At 42.0% G+C, this 14,863-nt stretch overlaps 1 protein-coding gene across 1 annotated transcript in view; it reads right to left on the bottom strand.

Annotated features, from left to right (window-relative positions):
* The window catches only part of LOC145721767 (proton myo-inositol cotransporter), a 54,974-nt gene extending 43,346 nt beyond the window's left edge, over positions 1-11,628 (bottom strand). Inside the window, exon 1 of the mRNA XM_081821486.1 lies at positions 10,862-11,628. Coding sequence (XP_081677612.1) covers positions 10,862-11,411 — 550 coding nt within the window. The 5' untranslated portion in view covers positions 11,412-11,628. The remainder of the gene's footprint in view (positions 1-10,861) is intronic.
* Between the last annotated feature and the right edge of the window lie 3,235 nt (positions 11,629-14,863).

The following is a 14,863-nucleotide window of genomic DNA, read 5'->3' as shown; positions in this document are numbered from 1 at the left end:
GCGCACAGAGGGAGAGAGAGAGAATCCTCAAGAAGATTCCCACTGAGCCCCAAGCAGGGTTTGATCTCAGGACCCCTCCATCATGATCCAAGCTGAAATCAAGAGTGGCCCCTCAACCGAATGAGCCACCCAGGTGCCCCTCCCCCAGTTTTTGAAAATTACATATTGTACATCTATAAATATCTTCATGCAAAATGAGTTTCTTTTATTTCCTTATACTATAATCCCTCAAGTGAAATTTCCAGATCAAAAAAAAACAGTTTACAAATGAACTCCAAAAGCACAGACCTCACATTATTAACTTCTGTATCACAGTGTTTAATTTGGTACTAATATATGTCAGTAATTCAAAATAGGTTTGTTGAATTAATGAACAAAAGAACAAATGAATGAAACATGTTAAACATGTCAGGATATTATGTATAATATTCTCTACAAAAAATTATTCCAGGGGCACCTGGGTGGCTCAGTTGGTTAAGTGTCTGCCTTCAGCTCAGGTCATGATCCCGGGCTCCTGGGATCAGGGAGCCTGTTTCTCCCTTTCTCTCTGCCCCTCCACCCTGCTTGTGCTCTCTCATGTGCAAGCTGTCTCTAATTCATAAATAAAATCTTTAATGAAAATTGTAAAAATTTTAAAAAATTATTCCAATTTATTTTCCAACCAGAAAAGCTCTTCCTAGGGTACAACTAGCTGAGTTGTTTCTAATTTGCTAATTTAGTAAGTATGATGTAACCTTAATTTTCACTTCAAATTATTAACAAGGTTTAACGCTTTTCTAAGAGTTTATTTACTAATTGCATTTACTTTGCTGCTAAGCAGTCTATTTAATATGCTATGAGCATATTTTTTCTGTTAAATAAATGTATCACAATATTTTTCCAATCTGTCACCTTGCTTTTAAAAGCTCTAGAGGTTTTAAGAATTATAATACAATGAACCGTATCACTGATAAAGATAAAAGAAAATCACTCCATTTCTATTTTTTTAAACTTTAATATCATATCTTATATTGAGAATAAATTTCATTTACACTTTTATTCATATTATTTTTTCTCAATTATTTAATAACTCTTTACCTGTTGTCTTATCTGATTTGTTGAATACTAAATCCAAAGAGCTGGATCTATTGCTGAAATTGTCATTCTGTTCTACTCATCTCTTTTCTGGCTTTAATAATATATTATTATGCCATATAACAATGTATTGTATATTTGGAGTAATTTCTACCTAGTTTTTCATTACTGTTCCCCCAACCTCATCACCATTCCTTTGACAATCATTTTTGGAATTCTACAGAGTATCTTATAAGGATTTGAATTACATACACGTAATTAAATTACATGAAGTACATTAAATGCATCTACTAACCTAGGAAATATCACTGTGACTATTTTAGCTTTCACAATCAAGAACTGGATTTTTCATATAATGGAGAGGTAGGGCACACACTGGTCCTCGATCAGAAACCCAGATTTGAATCTCAGCACTGTCACTAACAGTGCTAATTTATCAAACCTCTCTACACTTCCTTTAATTCGCTTGAAGTATGGAAAATACGAACCTTCTTGGTTAATGAGTAAATACACATAAAACACATGCACACATAGGCATAAAGGATGAGCTTTGCTTCAGGATCTCTCTACCGTATTTTGACTTTTTACAATACTTCTAATAAGCTGCCTTTAAGTGAGCATTACACCCCAGGAAATGAAGATTAGGGATTTTCAGAGAGAGATTATTCAAGGAAAAATGACATACTTTTAGAACTCTAGGTTCTTTGGATGAATTTTAACATCAGAAATCATTTAAAAGAGACAAGTACAAGAAAGAATAGTGAACTCCCAAAATTCTACATATTTTCCTCACATAGGAGTAAAATGAAAGATTCTGTAAGAATTCCCAAAAAGCTTTCATTCAACAGGCATGAGAAAGGATGGGAACAGTTTTCGGTTTTGTGTTTTCTGCATGTTTTCCAGCCTCACCAACTTCACTGCCAGGCACACAAGGCAGCCTGTGGGCCCTGCATGACCACTGAGATAGACATGCTATTTACCTACAAAATCACAGATGGCCACGTTACACTGATTTTACTGGTCCAAAAACAGTGGAAGGAGGAGTATCAGAAGCCATTTTCTTTATGATTTTATAGTATTAGAATTAGGTAGAGTTGGCAGCAACTGCTTCAGATCTCAGCCTAGTATTAATTTATAATGATGCCTGCATTTCAAGAATCTGTGAAGCCCACTGTTAGATGTGCTTGCAACTCATTTTCAGTCATTATACTTTTCTTTCAAAACTACAAGCTTTGTTAACCAAACATTAAATGGTCCATGTTTAGTCCTTGAATATGATGCACACAATTTTAGTTTCCAATTTTCTCTGTTGTAGGGAATGAGTTCCTGACATGGAGTCATAAACTAAGCCCAAAAATATGATAATGGAGTTTCATATGAAAGCTTCCATTACTAAAATTCTTTTTATTCCAAGGCTATTATTTTCAAGTTTTTATTAAAACTATTCATTCTTTGCCTCTTAAAAGGCAGATATATCGGGGCACCTGGGTGGCTCAACCATTTAGCGTCTGCCTTCGGCTCAGGTCATGATCCCAGGGTCCTGGGATCGAGCCCCACATCGGGCTCCCTGCTCGGCGGGAAGCCTGCTTCTCCCTCTCCCACTGCTTGTGTTCCCTCTCTCGCTGTCTCTGTCAAAAAATAAATAAAAATCTTAAAAAAAAAAAAAAAAAAAAAAGGCAGATATATCTTTTCCACTGGGAACTGAACTATTTTGTCTACAAACAGGCATATGAAGTATTACATTATAGACATATCTAATAGCACAGATCCAACTGGTCTCTTACCACTGGCCAAGATTATACCCTAACAAATATGTTCACATTTTGACTACTTTCTTATTCAAGCCCTACACCTAGCCAGGAAAAACTGCTTGCTCTCCTCAATGCTTTATATTTATCACTTCTCCCTTCCCCCACCAGAAAAGTATCCTCCTCTCAGACAACCTATGTTTATAACCTTCTCCAAGACCTAGTTCAAAACTTCATCTGTCTTGTTAGATCTTACATAATGCAAATTAAACACTTGAAAGACAATACCGTTCTGCTTTCAAATTACTCATTCTGTCTTTCAGATTTGTTCAATGTATATTGCGGAATTTTTACTCATCTGTTAATAGTTATGATAAACATCAAAATCTAAAAATAATTTTATTTCCCTGATTGTAAAATGTTGGTGGGGTGATGACAGAGATGTCTACACCTGATAACAAGAGCTACCATTTTATTGATACCCAGGTACTTGAACATGCATGAGCTCATGTACTTTCTACAACAACCCTATTTTCTAAGTGCAATCATAACACTCACTTTAGAGATGTGGAAACTGAGGCATAGGGTGGGAATTTGCCAAGGGTTACACAGCTTACATGTGAATGTTTAACAAACAGTAATGCTTTACTTTGCCAGGTACTGTGAAAGCAACTTATAAGATAAACTCATTTAATCCTTGTAACTACCCTATGAGGCAGGTATTCTTCAGATGAGGAAACTGAAGCACAAGATTTAACATGACCACCCAGGTTGTAAGGGGCCAGCCAGGGTGTAAGCCCAGGCAGTGTGGACCAGAGGCCTTATGCTTCACCGTGCTACTCCACTTTCTGAATTAACAATGCAGCAATTAAATGTGTACCTGAGGTTTCTAAGTGTTCAACTATAGCAACATCTTGTTGAGAATTATATTTATGCATTCTTTGGTTTTACATATTCAGTCTACATATTTTTTTTAAGATTTATTTATTTATACGAGAGAGCGAGAGAGAGCAAGGGGGGAGCGGCAGAGGGAAAGAATCCTCAAGCAGACTCCCTGCTGTTCACAGAGCCCTACATGGGGCTTGATCCACAACCCATGAGATGATGACCTGAGCTGAAACCAGGAGTCGAAAGCTTAACGGACTGGGCCACCCAGGCGCTCCCACATATATTCTTTATCTACATTCTTTAGTATACACATTTAAGAGCTTAATATATAAAAAGTCTGGTACTGAGTGCAGTTAGAGGTCATAAACACTATTAACACCTTATTAGTTAACACCAGGAGCTTCTGGTCTACCAGCAGAAAAGAGCCATGGCCAAAAGGCATATTGCAAAGAGTAATGCAGTTAAATGCCATAAACATGGCTCAGAGAAAAGTATTAATGTTTAGCAGAGGCCAACTAAGAAAGCTTTCATGATAAAGCTGGACCTAGAAGGATGAGTAAACATCCTACAGATACTTTTATTTTTTTAAGATTTTATTTATTTATTTGACAGAAAGAGCACGAGCACAAGCAGGTGGAATGACAGGCAGAAGGAGAGGGAGAAGCAGGCTCCCCGCTGAGCAGGGAGCCCGATGTGGGGCTCGATCTCAGGACCCTGGGATCATGACCTGAGCCGAAGGCAGATGCTTAACTGACTGAGCCACCCAGGTGCCCAACATCCTACAGATACTTCTATCGTAGGATTAACAACACATCACTATGTCCTCATGTTTGTCTTTCCCAGTAGACTTAAGTCTTTTAAAAACAGGGACTATTTTTATCTTAGTCTCTCTAGCACTCAACAAAGTCATCACTCAGCAAATGGCTGTGGGACGAGGGGTAGAGAGAATGTTATGGAAAAGCCCATTCCAAAAAGAGATCATAAGCTTAAAGGGAAAAGCAGAAAAGCCATTTTTAAAATCTTAGTTGCTGTACCACAGGTAGTATTTCCATGTGGTCCAACTCCCAGGGCCTATTTTCACTGCAGCCCTTCTACAGTGAACATGGAGCCCCTGGGTTGTGCAACATGACAGTCCTGATTACAGGCATCCCTGGTCACACGTCCTTAGCACGGGAAAGAAATGTCCTAACCAACTTTGCTTTCCTCATTGCCACTCCTTGATACGCCATGGCTGTACTCTTGAAGAACTCATTTTAAAAGTTTAGATTTTAAAAGTAACATCCACCTAATATCCTGGAAAATTATTATGCTAGTTTCAGAGAGAAGCAACAGTGTCACCGAGCAGTGACAAACCCAGACCTCTTGGGAGCCAACTCAGGCACCACCACTCAGGAGCTTTGTGACCATGAGAAAATTACTTCCTCTCTTTCTGCCTAAGCATCTTCATCGTAAAAAGAAAAAAAAAAAAATCATACAGTCCCACTGGATTATTATGAAGATTACGTGGATATATGCAAAGTGTTGGGCAGAGTGCCTGGCACGGAACAAGCGTTAGGTACTGTTTCCAGCGCACTGGCAGCTAAATTGACTGCCCATTCACATTCTGCCCTGCAGAGTGACTGCTGAGACTCCCCCCAGTGCAGGACAGAGATGATGAGATCAGGTAAAGAAGAACGCTGGTGCCCCCCCCCCCCCGGGACACTGCTGTAGCACTGTGACATGAAATTCCTGCCATGTGGCTTCTGACACATACTCCAGACCACACCACTCTGAACAGTGGTCCTAATAAAGGCTTAAGTGTAAAGCATGCATTAAGTGTAAAGCATGCAGTACTCCCAGCTAAAGCTAAGAAGTATCTATAAAACTTGGCTATTTTTGTCTCTACATCCAGGGAAATTAAATTTTAAATGTGGGAAAGACATTTTGGGGTTTCTGGTGAGTACAGATTTTCCTCCTGACAATGGAAGTTTTCTCCACAGAAGTGTTGCTACAACTTACTCCGAAGGTCAAAAGAAAAACAAAGTTAAGAGGAATAAGAAGAGTTGTAGACAAAAAGGATGCATAAAGGAACCAAATTTGATCAGAAAAAGGTAAGGAAAATAGCCTCCTGGGCTTTTCAGTAAGAAGGCAAAGGCTGCTTGCTATTTGAGACCTACCAGCAGGTTCTATGTCAGCAGATGTGTTAAAGCCAAAAACATCAGTGCCAAGGCAGTCAACTTAGCCTGGGTTCTGACTTTGAGCTTAAAAAATTGAAAGAAATATGGATGGATGAAAAAGAAAGGTCTTCTACGGAAGTCACGTGAACAACTTCATAGAACTCATGTTAACAGACTTCTCTGTCATCCTACTGACAACTCACTGGAGGAACGTGTTGCAACACTACTAGGCAAACATAATTAGGTCATAATCCTCAGTGCCACTCTGCAATGTCAATGCCACCAGGCAGAAAAGTGGAGGGGGCGTGGCACATACATACACCCTGTTTGAGACAAGGAAAGAGAGGAAGTGAAATAAAGTTTTACTTTACATGTCAGTTTCATGCTGGTAAATCCAACAAAGAAATCCTGCTTTAAAAGATGAAACTGAAAGAAAAAGTGGGAGGTGGAGGGTGGCAGGGAGTAGGAAAAACAACCTTGATGGCAAAAAACAAAAATGAAATCACATCAGCTGATATTTTAAAAATCTGGTTGATTCTGACTAGCCCTGCTTACCTAAATTCTTTATTGACATTAATCTCAGTACTGAATGAGTTTCTGATCAAACAAGATTTTACATTTGCTTTGCATCAAAGAATTCAAAATGCTATTTGAAAAAAAAGTTGTATTTTTAGAAATACTACTCTACGGGTTATAGCAGACTGATCACAAGCTGCAATATGCAGCCACAAATTGTGTTCCAGTAGAGGGAGTATTGAGACAGGAAAAACTGATGCAGACCTAAGATTAATTTAACAAACCCAGTGCTGTATAAATTAATATGTCAATTCTCGGTAAAGGTTTTGAATACTGGTGAATATCTGAATTTAGACACTTCCTGATATTTGCTACACAGGCGCTAAATCACTGCTTATAATGAGCAGTAGAGTAAATGCCAACACTGTGGAGAAACGACTAAATGAGACAGTCTGGTCCCAGGACTCAATTCAAGACAAGAGCAAAATAAACCAGGGGAACCAAAGGAACCTCTGGTGAAAACAAAAGCCTAAAGTAATGCCCTAATCAAACAGGCACTAGGTCAGCTGATTTTGTTGTAAAAAGAAAACTGAATCCTTAAACTAACTCAAACACTAATACCCAATTTCTGATGCTTCTTTCACCATCTGACTCATTTAATACAGACTTGGTTATCTTTATCTATTTCAAAGGTTTCTGTTGAAGGCCCCACAGACTCTTCCTACTCCAGTAATTCATGGCCACTTACTATGCTTTTACCCACCCTGCAGTAACCAGCTCCACAAAGAATTTCTAACACTACAAAATTCAAAGAGGCAAGAAGGTTTGGGGAAGAAAATAAGAGTTTAAAAGCAAAAGGGCGGGGAGAAAAAAGACCAGATACAAAGGATGCTTAATCTGATCACATCATTTATAGCTAAAAACCTCCCATGACTGTCCCTGTATAGGCACTGCCAAATAATCCCTATTCAGCATACCCCCCCCGCCCCCCGCCAAACATCATCCTAGTTTCATGAGCCCCCATCACCACCTTCCACTATGCTTCAAATACTGCTTTGATTTTTTTATGCCTTTACACTTGCTGTTAATGCTACCTTAAATGCCCAGGAGAGTAATATAAGCAAAAGACTCCGAGTCTTTGCTTTTTTAATCCTGACTTTGTACCAGTGACCTTGTCATTTAACTGCTATAGACTGTTTCTACATCCAGCAAAAGGGGACCTGTTTCCCATCTACTTCAGAATTAGAAGAATTAAATGAAATAATATATGGAAAATAATGCAGGAGGCCTAGTAGAAACTAAAGCACTAAATATTAGCTCTTTTCCCAGCTACCTCTACATCTGCTGAACTCCTACCCACTCTTCAAACTCCATTTTAAATATGTTTCTGTAAAACCTCCCATGTGTTCTATTTACTCCCCCCCCCGCAAAAGAATCAACTGCCTACTCTTCTGGCTCTTAGAGAAACTTCTATTGTATTTTAATTGTTTGTTGATGGTCCTTTTCTATTACAGAATGAACACCTCCAGGGTGGGATTTTTATCTAATTCCTGCCTACCCCAAAACTGACAGAATCAATAATGGAAGCTTAATTAGCATTTGTTGAATATATAAATGAATGATTGCATTAAAGTATTAGAAAATAAAACCCTTAGATGGCCTTTCAAATATTTTGATAATAACACTTTTTTAAAGAATAGTCCTATCTTAAAGTGGTACCCTAAGAGAAGTGGAATTATTTTTTTTAATGTTTCTGCTCACTATTCCAATCAGTAAGGGCCTCCTATAGGCTGTGAATACACATCAGTAAACAAAATGAACAAAAGCCCTGTCCCCATGGGCTTTATATTTACCACAGGTAAATCTGTGAAAGAAATCACCACTGCAAACTTGCCTGAAAAAAAAAAAATAGCAAAAGCCACATTTTGTTATTCATCAACATTTACTAAGTATCAAAAGGATCAAAAACAAAAACAAAAAACCTTCCCACTTCCCATAAAATTTACTCAAAAAAAAGCATGAAATTCACCCAGATTTAGTGTATTTAAGCAAGAAAAACGGATTTAGCGTCCCCCCCGAACTCCCCCCAAAAATTCCTGTTAAGGACCCATTTCCTTGTAACTAAAAATAACTGTGACTTTTCCTTTGGGAGGTTAGTAATCTTTGTGAGTTTTAAGGATTTTACATGGACAACTGCATGCTTTGCATAATCCTAATTCGAAATGTGGTCTATTTCAAAGCCTGCTTATGACTTTAGCATTCTTCATTTTATAAGTAAAGAAGACTTTTAGGATACTTTGTATCAGGGCGTCTATTCTAAGAGCTTCTTTCTGAGGAGATGGGTCACACCAGGACTAAATCAGGACCATGTCTCAACTGGGATGCACAGTCAGACAAGCAGCCCAGGTGCCACAGAAGGAGGCCATGGGATACACAGGGGTCTGCAGTTCCACACATCAACCTTTCCCATCTTACCTCCTGCTTCATCCTCTTTGTTACATCCACCTTATTCCCCCAAGCATCCCCTGGCTTAGAAGGTTCTTTCTTCACCTCTGTTAAAACACTACTCACGTATGAACATACCATTTCTATGAGGAAGAGCTTCCAGCTTCCCTCTGTTAGGATAACTGTACCCTTTTTGAAAGCATCAGCCCTCTCTCCCTGAGAGACCTTCTCATGGAGCCTAGCAAGTTCTACCTGGCTTTATTCCCACCCTGCTACTCTTACTGGGTTAAATCCTCCTCACCATTCTGCTGCTTACAACATCTAAGAGGAGACCTTACCCACAACAGGGGCTCAATATTCCCAGCAGATAAAGAGTAAACAGAGTATCCAAATAACCAATACTTGCCACACCTAAACTCTAGGAAGCGTCATGCAAAGCTGCAAAACATTATTCATTCACCGCGCAAAACATTATTCAATTTCAAAATCACAAGATTCACTCTTACTGAACAAATCTTGCCGTCTAAAGTGATGTTATTTCTAGGTCAGAAGAAACAATCAACATAGTTCAGGCGCCCCAAGCAGAGAATACGGAGAAAAGAATCCTGATCATTTGACTTTAACCACAAGTTATTTATCGAAGGGTCCTGAAGGGACAGGTATTTCCTCTACAAAGAGGCTTCATTTCAGCTGTACTTTTTGGTCATTTTGGACTTTAATGTGCCGACTTAATATTTTACTGAGAGCCTTGCCCTGCTTCACTAATTAACAGTCCAAGAAACAAAAGGAAAGTCAGCAATGACAGATTTTGGATATAAATTGCAGTGAGCTGGAGTTCAGGCTCATGGTTCCTAAACATGGAATTGTATAAATGGGGCTTGCTTCCCCTTAGAGACTACAAGGAAGGGGGTGAAAAACAAGATGTCAAGTGGTAAATGGACAAATCATTAGGAGTCCCAGGTTTAAAGAGTTTTCATCAAGCCCCAGCCATGGGGGGGGCGGGGGGGAAATACTTCAACAGCACTCTAAAGGAAACAAACTGACTTATAAAATGAAACATTTAAAAAGCATCAGCAGCAGGTCTTAGAAAAATTACTAGTGAGATTTATGTTTCAACCCCCTACTTTCCCTCAGAAGTGCTTTCTAATAATACCAAGCACATTCCCAATAGCTTCCGTCTGCCAAGAACTTGCCATTGTACCTCCCCTGCTCAGCAACCAGGGTGAAAAAATCAATGCCTGGGGAATCTTAATCCTTTCATTTTTGAAGTAATTGCAAACATCTATCTTGCTGGGCATTTATCCACAGGGGAAGTGGCTCCTAAATGAATTTAATAAGTGAACATGACCTTTAATAGATAATTTGGTTCCCAACAGGAAAGCAAGAGGGGCAAAACGAAAAAGGAGAATGGGTGGATATGGATTTAAAGGAAAAAAGTTAGAAAAACAGGACTTCATTTGCGAAAAATATGAAAGAGACAATACAATTTTAAAGGCAAAAGGAGAGGAAACATAATACTCCACCTAAAGATAAATGACCAGAGAAGGAGAGTACCGGTAGCAAAGAATACAGTCCAGGATCACTTGATTAACTTTAAAAATTATCTTACTGGGAATTTAAGACTGATGGGGCTCGTAGTTTGGAATCCTAGAAAGGAAAGGGGTTAGCAGTAGAAAAATAGAGAACAATACAGTAAAGAGACCCTCCCCTCATAAGGTCTAGAGGAGCATCAGGTAGGGCTGGATCAAGGTAATGACTCGGGTTCCTAGAAGTGCTAGGACATGAAACAATCGCGCGGATTCACTTGTCCGTGGGCGATCGAAGATTCCACGTGGGCTCAAGGGAGCCCAGAGAGAACACCACCACCTCCACCCTCCGCGGGAGCCTTAGAGCCCGGAGTAACAAACAGATGGGCTCTCGGGACCAAACAAGGTGAGTGTTCTCCGGGCCAGCAAGCCCCGACGGGGACCCCAGAGGGGCAAAAGGAATGCAGCGACCAGGGTCAAGGGCGCCCTTCGCAGAGCACGAACTCACCGATGCCAAGCCCTACGACCAGGCGGCCGGCGAGCAGCGTCTCCTTGTTGTTGGCCGCGGCCAGCACCGCGGAACCGGCTGTGAAGAGGGCACTGGCCAGCAGGATGGCGGCGCGGCGGCCGAAGACGCCGTTGAGGGCCCCGCCGGCCAGCGCTGAGACGGCGGCCGCCCCCACCGTGCTGGACACGAGCAGCTCCTGCCACAGCGCGTCCAGGCTGAGCTGCCGCTTGAGCAGCAGCATGGCCCCCGACACCACGCCGGTGTCATAGCCGAACAGGAAGCCGCCCAGCGCGGAGAAGACGGCCACCACGTACACGAAGGCGGGGGTCTCGTCCTGCTGGAACTGCCGCCGCGCCGCGCGCTCCAGGTCCCCGACGCCGCCGCCGCCCGCGCTCTGCAGGCTGGCGCTCGACTCGGCGGCCGCCAGGAGGCTGCGCTCCCCGGCCGCGCTCCCCGCGTCCGGCTCTTGCTGCTTCCTGCGCCGCTCGCCCATGAGGCTGCTCAGGCTCCGCAGCGTGTACTCCACATTCTCGCTCGCCTTGCGGGACATAGGGCAGGGGCCCGGGACTCCCCGGGGAGGCGGCGAGGTTCGGCGGGCCGGCGGTCTCCGAGGGCTGGACAGCCCGAGCGGGCAGGAGCTACGGCCGCCGCCTTCCTCCTCCCGGCTCCCGCTCCGGCTGCCACGGCAGCAGCCGCCGCCGCGGCCGCTCCGGGGAGAAAGTTGCTGCCCGCCGAGCTCCGGCGCTGCGGAGTTGGAGCCTGGCGGGTCTCACTCGAGACTCACGCCCCGCGCCTGCCGAGCTGGCGCTGCGGAGCGGGCGGGAGGCGGGGCCGCGGGTCACGTGCACCCCGGGCCTGCGGGGCAGGGCCGCGAGACGCTCCGCCCCCTCCCTGGGTGGGGCCAGGCGCGGGCCGCCCGAGACCTCTAAACCCCACCCTCCCCGTCTGGGGCGACCTCTGACCGAGGTTTCTTTATTTAGGGTACAGGCATCCGTAAGGAATTAACCCTGGCCTGGGGGCTGCAGCTGGGGAGCAGGCCAATGTGGGAATGCCAAGTTAATAGGTGTGGGAGGCTAGGGAGAGAACCCCTTAAAATATCCTGATCGGTCTTCTAACAACCTGGGGATGGCCAAAGCTGAAAGGGCCTAGGAAAATATATCTTGGTATGGTACATAGCAAGCCTTCTTTCTTTTATAATACTGTGACATAAATGAGTTTGTTCTCATTCAGAGCTGTGTTCTCCCATCTCTATAAGCAGTCTCCCCTCATTGCCAGTCCCTCCTCAGTTCATGCTTATTGTAAAGCTATGGTACATCTTAATTCTTTGAGAACAAAGATAAAGTATCTCCCCAGGCGAATCCCAAAATCCTGCACGAATCCCTGATATGTAAAAGAAAATTTACATGTATGCATTCCACTCGTGTATAACCAGATGCTTCCCACGGGTAGAAATTAAACCCCTAGAATCCGATCTGTGATTTAATAGGCAACTTCCACCTCCCTCCCCCAACATGCTCACCAAAAAAAGGATGTGCCTTATTTGCTTGAGGCAAAGCAAAGATGGCATTGTTTGCGACCGATTTTTTTAAACTGTTGAATTAATTGCCTGTTGTTGAATCCCCTCCACTTTAAGTCATTTGTAAATCATTTTATACAGTTCCACTTCAGAAGAGAAAGATTACCTTGTCTCTCTAATTTGCTTTCGTTCTTCAGGCTGAGGGCATGAGTTAAAGCAGCATATAATTCTATTCTTACAATTCCAGGGCTCTTATTTCCTTTATTTGAGCAAAAGATTCTTAGCCTGAGGCCTATTTTTCATGCAGTCTAAACTATTTTCCTTTTAAAGGATTTTGTCATCCCTGTTTCAACAAAAAATTTTATTAGAATTTGTCAAAATTGCTTTCATTTGGATTATCTGTCATGATTATCTCCATAATATAGCACTTTCTTTTCCAGCAACCAGGAAAAATGAATGAATGAGCTCAGAGGGTTTAACTGTTTAAACTGATTGTGTGGCTTTAAAGCAAGGCTCTATCATCATTCCCAGGGATCAATTAAACAGAGAGCTTTTAGCTCCGGAGCAATGAACTCTTTAATATTCAGACTTCGGGAAAGATTCAGGTGAGAGCGCGTCTTTTTCCGCATTTACTATAGAAAACCTGCGCCCCCTGGTGGTGAATCGGCTCACCACTTTTAAAGAGACCGCCTCACCAGATGAGAATCAACTAATCCTGTTAACAGTTCCTCTTGCTGATCTGTAACAAACTGCCTTTTACTCCAAGCAGGTGTAGTGAGTGCCCCTGAGAGTTCTTTGCTGGAAATTCAGATTTTGTGTCACAGAACACTAAACTACTTAAAATGGTTCTGTTCTGTATCATCAGGGCATTTATATATCTAAGGTCAGGTTATATCTCAAAAGAAATATGACATGAAAAAAAAGGCATCAGAGAGTTAAGCAGAGTTCTCCTCAGTGTTGGAAGGAGCCAGCTTCATTTTACACCAGAGCGGAGTCCTAACTGGAGTTCCCTGAATCCTGCCCCAGCTGCAGATTGTGGTGAGATGGAAAGCTCATCAGCTGAGAATCAAAAGACATGAGTCCCATCACTATTGCTGTTTTACTGTGCAACTTGGAACAAAGCTCTAAATTAGTTTGTGCCTTGGTTTTTTTGTTATTATTATTATTTGCAGAGCAGATAAATGGTGCAGCAACTACTCATTGACTAGAGTGAGCATGAAAACATATTTTGAGATAGAACTGGTTGTCATTACAGAGTAAATAATAATTATAAGCATCATGATTAGTTTGCAAGGTAAGTTCTAAAGCCCCTGTTTTAAGTACATTTGCTTCACAAACCTCCAGGAACACTAAGGACTTGCCATAGAAGAGGGAAAGAAGGGGCACTTGGGTGGCTCAGTCAGGTAAGCACCTGCCTTCGGCTCAAGTCATGATCCCAGGGTCCTGGGATCGGGCCCCATGTTGGGCTCCCTGCTCAGCAGGGGGTCTGCTTCTCCCTGTCCCTCTGTTCCCTGCTCCCGCTTGTGCTTGCTCTCTCTCTCTCTCTCTGTGTCAAATAAAGAAATAAATTCTTTAAAAAAAGAAAAGAGAGGAAGAAGAGGTTTTAGTTACACCGCTCTAGATCCTGAATATCAGATAAATATATTGGTTACTAATTCAACAGAAGTTGTTGTTGGGAGGTAGTAGTGGGGGTAGTAGCAGAGTGTTGTCTTTGTGTTTATTGAATCTTTATTTTTAATTTTATGAGTGTTTGATCCTTGTTGTGAAGCAGTCTAAGAAAAAACACATAAATCTCTTCCTAATTATCTCTCCTGCCATAATAACCCCCTTTCCTCAGAGATAACCACTCCTACCACTTTGATGTGTATCTTTCTAGAAATTTCCCTATGAATTTATATGTATGCATTTATATGTACACAATAAAATGCAGAGGTTGTTTTGTTTTTGCATTATTTAGATTGCAAAGGAGAAAAAAAAACCAAACTGGTTTAAGCCAAAATCATGGGGGGGAGAGAGACTTTACTGGTTCCTGTCTCTGAAAAGTAGCTCGATGTAGGACTCAAACTCCAGGATGTCACCATGAAGAGACTTTGCTCCATCTCTCCACTTTCAAATTCCATTTTCAAACTCCATTTTCAAATTCCACATGGTGGCCACATGGCTACAGCAAGCTCCAAACTCTATATCCACCCACGTCTAAGGGTCATAAAAAAGGTTTCTTTCTCTGAAGTCCTCGAAAACTTATTGTATAGTATCCAATTAGATCTGTCAATTATGTGCCCATCCTTGACCCAATTACCATGGCTGAGAGATCGCTTGCTGACCAGTTAGGGCCTAGCATTGCCCGCGACTTGAGCTATGAGGTAAATCATATGGCTGAGGTTGTGAAATCTGTCAGGAGACAAGTAAGGAAATACTGGACCATAAAACCAACAGATTTGAGTTACTCTAGGTAACTAGTACAATGACATGGCATAAAAACCAAG

This window comes from Leptonychotes weddellii, chromosome 5, assembly GCF_054177405.1.
Source record: "Leptonychotes weddellii isolate Sample4059 chromosome 5, ASM5417740v2, whole genome shotgun sequence".
Classification (NCBI taxonomy): domain Eukaryota; kingdom Metazoa; phylum Chordata; class Mammalia; order Carnivora; family Phocidae; genus Leptonychotes; species Leptonychotes weddellii.
The sequence above is the reverse complement of the archived record's forward strand: the minus strand, read 5'-3'. Positions and strand labels throughout refer to the sequence as shown.